Source organism: Chenopodium album, chromosome 27 (assembly GCF_948465745.1).
Source record: "Chenopodium album chromosome 27, dcCheAlbu1.1, whole genome shotgun sequence".
In the NCBI taxonomy this organism is placed as follows: domain Eukaryota; kingdom Viridiplantae; phylum Streptophyta; class Magnoliopsida; order Caryophyllales; family Amaranthaceae; genus Chenopodium; species Chenopodium album.
This window is the reverse complement of record NC_137860.1, coordinates 17069806-17078463: the sequence shown is the minus strand read 5'-3', so window position 1 is coordinate 17078463 and position 8658 is coordinate 17069806. Positions and strand designations below refer to the sequence as shown.

At 37.5% G+C, this 8658-nt stretch overlaps 1 protein-coding gene across 1 annotated transcript; it reads left to right on the top strand.

Moving 5' to 3' along the window:
* Positions 1 to 7219: 7219 nt before the first annotated feature.
* LOC145619717 (uncharacterized) lies at positions 7220 to 8440 on the top strand. Its single transcript, XM_081674421.1, has one exon. The coding sequence runs from the start codon at positions 7220 to 7222 to the stop codon at positions 8438 to 8440; it is 1221 nt and encodes a 406-aa protein (XP_081530547.1).
* The last annotated feature ends 218 nt before the right edge of the window (positions 8441 to 8658 follow it).

Here is an 8658-nt window from a genome sequence, read left to right as displayed (position 1 = left end):
CTCTTATTATTATTTCTTATTGCTATTATCATGATTAGGGATTATTTTTATTTGATTTGACTAATGCTATTATTGTTAGATTGCTTCCAATATTAATGTTTGTTCTATTATTATTATGATCACCATATTGCATGTTAAAGGGAATAAGTAATTGAATATCACGCCTAATAAGATAATTTGGAAAACCGGTTTAGGTTTCTTTTTAATCTCGTTGTTTAATCAAGTGATCACTAATATTTTAGAATTATATGTTGCATTAATATTCAACCAATTTAGCATAATAATAGTTTGGAGCAAATTGAATATTTTATTTGCATGCCTTTGAGATCACAGGAATACTTTTCACAATAAGAATCGAGTAGAGGCCAATACGGGCGAATGTGACTCCATGACTCACTTCGTACCATCATCCCCGATCCTCCTTTCGTGGTTCCGAACCATATGGAGTTAGTAATCTCATGGATTATGAATGGGGTGTAACTTTCACGGGTCAATCGTTGTTGCCTATCGTTGTCCCTTAATCGTGGTTGCCTTAAATGATCCGTGAACGGTTTACAAGTTCCTTAAAAACTTGTTGGCGGCTCCCTACTTTATTTGTCCCTAATCGTTGTCCCTAATCGTTATGTCAATTCCCACTTCCTATGAGTGCCAAGCATATTCACAACATGCTTTAACATAGGCGCACTTCAAATGACGCCTACAATTTGGCGACTCCACTAGGGAGGATTCTTGGTTATTTATCGATTTGAGTGATCGTATTTAATTGAGATGAGTGGATGAGACTTGAAAGATTCTTGAATTGTATTCCTGATATTTAATTGGCATTATCACATATGCATATGCATATTAGGTTACCTATTTTTCCATAATAGTACGTGTTCTACGTACGTGGCTAGCCCGGGGGATTTAAGCTCTATCAACCCAAAAACGTTCATGACAATAAGGGTTCATCCGAGTTTTTAAATCCACCCAAACCATGGAGTCGAGTTCGATTTCATCACGAACTCGCGGAGCCGCCCGTTGGCATACACCCTCAAGGGAGGCTAATGCGTCCAAACTCTTAACCATGGTACCCTTTGACACCCAAAAGCTTGACCATAGTGGAACATAGATCTTGACTTTAGGTTGCGAACTTCATTGCATCATTCGTGACAATGTGCTTATGTGTGCATATTTTTATTTTATTTTTTCTTCTCTTTTTTTTTTTCTCTTATCAAACCTTTTTTTTTGTTAGAGTCGAGTCATAGGATTTTTTTTTAATTTATCTTGAGTCAACCCGGATTTTTATTCCCGTATCCTGCATAAGAGTCAACTTGTTTTGGTCATAGCCGGAGTTCTAGAAAGAGTTACGTGTCGTGCCACCTATTGATCTGTAGCCCCGAGTTTTTTCTTTCATTTCGCGTTGGTTTCGTTCCAATAAGAATCACAAATACAAAGTTATAACCGATATACTACAGCCTGTCCAGTTTAGGTGTCTTTTTAGTGTGCAACCTTTTTATTCTTATTTTTTTCTCTTTCGTGTCAAGCTAGTCTTAGCCAAGTCCTTTAATCCATGTCAACTCGTATAACATAGGATTATAGATTTTTATTTATTTATACCCATGAGTCCTAACTCTTCTAGAATTCCACTCCGTCTTCCTAGTTTCTTGTGATTATTGTGCTAACCTTAACATGTGTTCTTTGTCTTTGATTGTGGTTGATCTTTATTTATGACTAACGATTGACAATGAACCATTTTCGCCTAGTAAATAGCATAAACATTAAAATTGGACAAAATTCATCAAGTTAGTTTGTCTTTTAGTCTTCCATGCTATTTGGCCCTTGCGTCCTTCGTTTTTTCATTACGTCCTCATGTCTAGTCAGACGATCATACCACGAGTTTTAATAAACTCACCTAATCACACATGTTGAGTCGTTGCACACACTTTTTCTTCGAGTAATGCACCATATTGTTTATGATCGTATACTAGGAACATGCATGCGTCATTATTTTCCGTCATAATAGGAATGAGTGGAGTATTTCACATTGGTTTTGAAAATTCTTTTATACACTCTTCCTTTCCAATCTGAGTATTGAGTCAATGCATTAAGTGAGCTCATTTTGTTCCATATATAGTACTCGAGTTCAAGAATCACTAGGCAAGAGTTGGAAGAATAAGGGGAACGTCATTCCTTCCTTCTTTTCTTCTAATCAAAGCATCAGCAATAACAAATTTCTTGTCCCTCTTGGCGGTAACAAGTAATTCATAAGCATCCATGAAGACGAAGCACAAGACAAGTTTCCCATACAAGATTTCATACTTTTTTTTCTTCTTTTGTTTCAACCCTTTCCCCTAATGAGTCTGGCATAGGTTCTTCTTATCCATGTGTACTGTCTATGTGTCATGTTTCTTACCTTTTCCATCAATAAGCATCTATTTCCATTGCATTCGATCATGTAATTCGCAAAAAAAAATAAATTGCCGAACTAAACACAAGGTACACCAATGATTTGAGGCACCTTTGAACCCCATTCATTCCCTTTAAACCATTTTCAAACACTCATTCCATTTCTTCATCAACCACTTTGAGCCTCGTCTAACGTTTGGCCTTTATTTCTTCAACCCACATTCACTTAACCCAGGGATGGAAAGATGTGCAATTTGTGTAACAGTAAGAAAGAAAGTTCAAATAAAAAAAAAAGAATAAGTAAATAATAAAAAAAAAACAATGTCTAAAGGCAAGTGTTCCAATGTCTTTGATATGAACACGTCTTGAATTGCGTCTCTCATCGAGTGCTTGGTACCGTGCCTGAGAAACATGAATGCTAAGTGAGTGATGAACCGCATGATCCGGGATTGCCTACATTGATTCAAATGACCAAAAAAAAAAAAAAAAGAAGAAGTTCAAAGCAAAAAAAAAACCTAATGCTCGTGCCAAGCAACTTGCCCAAGCTACTACACTTTGCCCAAGCCACTAAGCCTTGACTTCCAACTTGAGATGCTTGTACTCTAGCTTCCCGTACTTGATTTAGTTGACTTCCAAAACTTTTATTGGGCTTCCTCCTTAACATATGAGCCTCGGGAAATCCTGACACACCTACAAAACAATCCAAACAAACCGGAAAGCGAGAGAATATTAAAGTAATGAGTAAAATGATAAGAAATCCATTAAAAAGCACGCATTTCCCTAAACTAACACAAAAGCACGCAACTCAAACATTATTAAACACGACATAAAAGGCTAAAAACATAAATAAAACTGCGAAGAAAACAAACTTATGAGTGCCATAAATGACACTCATCAAATTCCCCCAAGGTAAACTTTTGCTCGTCCTCGAGCAAAACAAAGTCAAACCCAAGGAAAGATGATGACATTATTCAAGCAAATAAAGAAACAAGAATAATTAGAAAGGATGAGAATATAAACTAACTCACTTTCGTAGGAATCACGGTCAATTTTAGCAAGTAAAGACAAGCCATTTAAACCCCTAGATCGCCCTAGAGGACGTGTGATGCTCTCATAAGGGTTCCCTAAGAGCTTAACCCACAACTCTAGAAAAAAACCAAGGCAAAGCAACAAAAAGAAAAGAAAAAGAAGAATAAACAAAAAAAAAAACAAAATACAAGTTTATATATGGACAAAAGATAGGGACAAGTACCAATGAATGCAAACCTTTCTAAATAGATAAATGTACGCACGTTCCAAAATACCCAAGGTTGATTGAAACATAAATATGCTAAGCATAGGAACTAGTTATCACACTCCACTTTCATCCCAAATGGTCTTACCGCGTTCCCCTTACTAATGTCATATCTCCCCTTAGTGAGCATCTCATAAGTTTCCACGAAGGAACCAGAAAAAAAATCAAATTTTGGGCTACTCGACGTCTTACTATGCATCACTTTTCCTTAGGCTATAACTCATGATTCCCTCCCCCGATGAATGACTCAACCCCTAGGTCAAAAGGTCTTCCAAAGACTTTAACGTAAGGCAAAAAGGGTTAGGGTAGGCTAAATATAAAATTTGGTGGTTAACTAATGAGTGACATTTATGGCACTCATTTGATCTCTTTTTGGATGAATTTCATTTCATTTTGTAGCTCTTTTCTTTAGTTTTCCTTAATTTTGCTATTTATTTCTTTACTTTGTGCTTTTCGTAGTTAGTTTCTTTAGTCTGTGCATTTTCTTGTTTATTTGTTGTTTTTCTCTATTATTTAAATCTTTTCTTTTGTTTGTAGGTTATGATCGATTATCCAAAGATTTCCGAGCTTCCCTTCAATGATTATCATTGCTTTTGATGCCTTGTTCTAGTGTTTTGAGCTTCAAGTCAAGAGTTACTCAGAGGGCAAGTTTCAAGACCGGTGCACGCAAGTGGTGGGGGCACCATCTATGCCTTGTACCCACCAAAATGGCCATAACTTGCTGCCTACTTCGATGTTCATCACCATCACAAAAGGTTGTGTGCACCAGTTGAGCAAGGATGAAGAAGGGAAGGGAATACCCTCCTAGGTGCGGGCACACAAGGGTCCTGCGCGGCCGCACAGGTGGTGCGTGCGGGCGCACCCTTGTGGGTTTTGTGCCCTTGCGCCCCCTCTCTCTCCTATGTGCGACCGCACCGGCGTGGGTCTATTTTTTGACGTCATAACCGACTTCTCCCTTGTATATATAGTTATTTCCTTCTATTTTTGGAAAAGTTTTACATCAGAATTCATTTGATTAGTTTTTTATTAGATTTTTAGAGAGTGAATTAGAGCTTGTTCATACTTTGTAGAGAGAGAAACTCAAGTTTGAAGAGAGAGAAATTCATGGTTTATTGTTGATGATTCAAGATTTCTTCATTGCAATTGATCTTTGATCAAGTTTTGTAAGGATTACTCAACATTGATTTCAATATAAGTTTGATATTAGCTGATTTCATTTGTTTTTCATATGATTGTTGATTGTTTGATGTTTGATTGATGTTTGATTGAAGTTTCATTGATTTTTGTATTGATCTTTAGATTTCTAATATGTTGATGATGAAATTGTTGATTAGTTGTGTGTTGATCTCAATTACTATGAGTAGTGAGTAGTTTGCTTGCTAGGGTAATGGTGAAGCATGGATGAGTAATGGATTAGAGTAATTGGGGATAATTAATGGAGTTGATGATGTGATTAAACTTGGTTGATGTTTCATGTGCATGTGTGTGATTAATTGAAGTTTGGCCACCTTTAATTGTTGCAATAGATAGCATTGTAAGCTCACATTGATACAGACCATTGATTTGTGACTTGCACTTACCCGATTGAGGTATCTTGAGATTTTTCCTAGCTAGAGTTTATCGTAGTTGACGCTAGGTAGACTGAAGTGGGGAAAATTAGGTCGTTGGACTAATTCTCCCTTAGCCAAACAAAATTTATAAACACTCAACAAACCTAAATACAAGTATAGAGGTAAGTCAAGGGTCGGACCCTAACTCATTCATTGCTTTGTTAAATATTCATGTTTGGATTACTTGATTTGGATTGGAATTTGATGATTTGATGATTGATATTTGATATTCATGTTTGTTTGGTTTGATATTGATATTTGATCTTTGATTAGTGGATTTGTTCTTCTTAGATTGTTGATTGTTGATTTCTTTAGATGTTTGTTGGTTTCATGATGATGTTAGAGTAGTTGTTTGGTTAGGGATTTGGTGAAGCTTATGATGTAATGGATCACTAGTGGAAAAAATCTTATTTGTAACAAGCTATCCGTAACGGGCACATTAAATTCCGTTACAATTACGTCATTTGTAACGGGCAAATTTAATGTCCGTTACGAAAAAGTTGTGACCTGTGCCAAAAAAGAGATATTCGTAACGGACAGATTGGTGCCCGTTACGAATAAGTTTTTAATCGTAACGGACGTTATTCTGCCTGTTACGAATAATCAACTAATCGTAACCAACATCTCTGCCCGTTACGAATAAGTTATTATTAGTAACTGACTTCGTTCTGCCCATTACAAATAACTAACTAGTCGTAACTAACTAGTCTTGCCCGTTACGAATAAGGTTTCAAAGTAAACCCTATTTTTCACTTTCCCCTTTCTCACTCTCGATGTCAGTCAAAATTTCCCCCTTTTTCACTTTGTTCTCCCGCGTCCTCACCTCCCACCTCCATTGAAGCGCACTGAGTTCTCCATTGCAGCGCACTGAGTTCTCCATTGAAGCGCACTGAGTTCTCCATTGAAGCTCGGTCTAAGTTCTCCATTGAAGCTCTGTCTGAGTTCTCCATTGAAGCACACTGAGTTCTCCATTGCAGCGCACTGAGTTCTCCATTGAAGCTCGGTCTAAGTTCTCCATTGAAGCTCTGTCTGAGTTCTCCATTGAAGCGCACTGAGTTCTCTATTGAAGGGCAATCGGAGTTCTCCATTGAAGGGCAGTTGGAGTTCTCCATTGAAGCGCACTGAGTTCTCCATTGAAGGGCAGTCGGAGTTCCCCAATTTCTTAACCCTTGTTTCTTGTAAGTTGCTTAATTGCAATTACTTAGTTATAGGTTTGTTTTTTCCCCAAATTAATTGATTAATTTTACATGTTTAAATTGATTCTTGATTTTGCTAGGAAATGGGAGTGAATTGAAATTGATGTTTTAGGAGTACCTCGGTCCTCAGCTCCCTCAACTCCATTGAAGCAGCTTGATTTCTTGGTGACAATTTGGTATGATTAATTAATTGATTTGTAGTTTGTTTTTTTTTGTTTTGTTTAATTTACTTCCAACTTGCTGCAAATTCAAATTTGTTTTTTTTTTCTTTTTTTTTTGTCTAATATTTTGTCAATTTTTGTTGTGTTAATATTTATAATGCATTATATCTTCATATGCCTAGATACCCGTTCAAGATTTACTCATTAGGAGTAAATCTTGAATAGTCCCCGTTTGGGACTGTTCTTGGAATTTTATTCTCACTTAGGATGTCAATGGTTGATTGTTTTTCGGAAGTAAAGGTAATTTCGTGTAAGCATTCCGTAATGTGTTCTCTGGGTACATACGTAATTAAGAAATCAATTACGTCGTGTACTTGGAGAACCGTAGGGAAATGCTGCCGAAATTTCTTTAGGTCCGAAAAGTGGTCAACCATTTTCTAGTGGGAATACGCTTCCAAGGATGGGTTAGGTTGGAGCGATAAGGACCTTTGAAATCATGCATTTGGAGTATGTTGATATGTGATGTTGAATATAATTTCTTTCTTGGGATTTAATCATACATTGTTAGAAATGGACCGTCGTTGGATGTATAATGCTTCTCGAACCACACCGGAATACTTAGACGGGGTCAAAGAGTTCTGTAGAGTCGCAGTGCAACACCAATGGAGTACTCTGGTTGAACAAAGGCTAACCAAAGCAAGACCTATTTTCTGCCCTTGTCGTGATTGTAACAATGTGAAAAGGTGGGAAGACATTAAGAAAATAGAGGACCATTTGATTATTCGTGGGTTTATGCCAGACTACAATATTTGGTATTGGCATGGTGAAAAATTTCCTCCCATGGATAATTCTTCTTCTATTAACGGCAATGGCAATGAAGCTGATGAATTTGAGCCAAATGGTTTTGAGGATGATGAAGTGGGTTCTAATGATGACATGGAGGAAGATAGGATAGATGAGATGATAGACGGGTTAGGTGATCATGTTAATGAAGATTCTCATATATATGAGAATGTGTTGAAAGCAGCTGAGACACCGTTGTACCCTGGTTGTTGTAAGTATTCCAAGCTTTCTGGGATTCTAACATTGTACAACTTGAAAGCGAAGAGCGGGTGGACCAACACTAGTTTCACTTTGTTGTTGGAAACCCTCTCTGATATGTTTCCAGAAGGAAATGACATTCCCAAGTCGACTTACTATGCGAAGAAATTGATGTGTCCATTGGGTTTAGAGTACTCCAAAATCCATGCTTGTCCGAATGATTGTGTGCTATATCGAAAGGAGAATGCAAAATTGGATGCTTTCCCAAAGTGTGGTGTGTCACGATACAAGCGAGAGGGCGCAAATAAGGATCCCTTAAAGTGGCCACCAGCTAAGGTAGTATGGTATCTTCCCATAATACCAAGGTTGAAGCGCCTGTTCTCAATTAAGGATGAAGCGGAAAAATTGGTGTGGCATGAAAATGAGAGGAAGAAAGATGGGTTAATTAGACACCCGGCTGATTCATTGCAATGGAAAAACATTGACAAGACATTTCCAGAATTCGGGAAGGAGCCGAGGAACATAAGACTGGCATTAAGTACGGATGGGATGAATCCATTTAGCACTCTTAGTAGTCAACATAGTACATGGCCCGTTCTTCTGTCAATATACAACCTACCTCCTTGGTTGTGCATGAAGCGCAAGCACATCATGTTATCACTTCTAATCCCAGGTCCTAAACAACCTAGCCATGAGATAGATGTTTATTTGGAGCCCCTTATTGACGATTTTGAAACTGTTGTGGGATGAAGGTGTTGTGACATTTGATGCTCTTTCAGGTACAAATTTTCGATTAAGAGCCATGGTGTTTTGTACCATAAATGATTTCCCTGCGTATGGAAATTTGTCAGGGTACAAAGTTAAAGGAGAAAAACCATGCCCTATTTGTGAGGATGACATGGAAATTACACGCTTGAAGCATTGTGGCAAGAATGTGTATATGCATACTAGACGATCACTTCGTCGAA

Bases quoted from the DNA above. Each gene is read 5' to 3' on its own strand.
- LOC145619717 (XM_081674421.1), top strand. From the start codon at position 7,220: ATGGACCGTCGTTGGATGTATAATGCTTCTCGAACCACACCGGAATAC.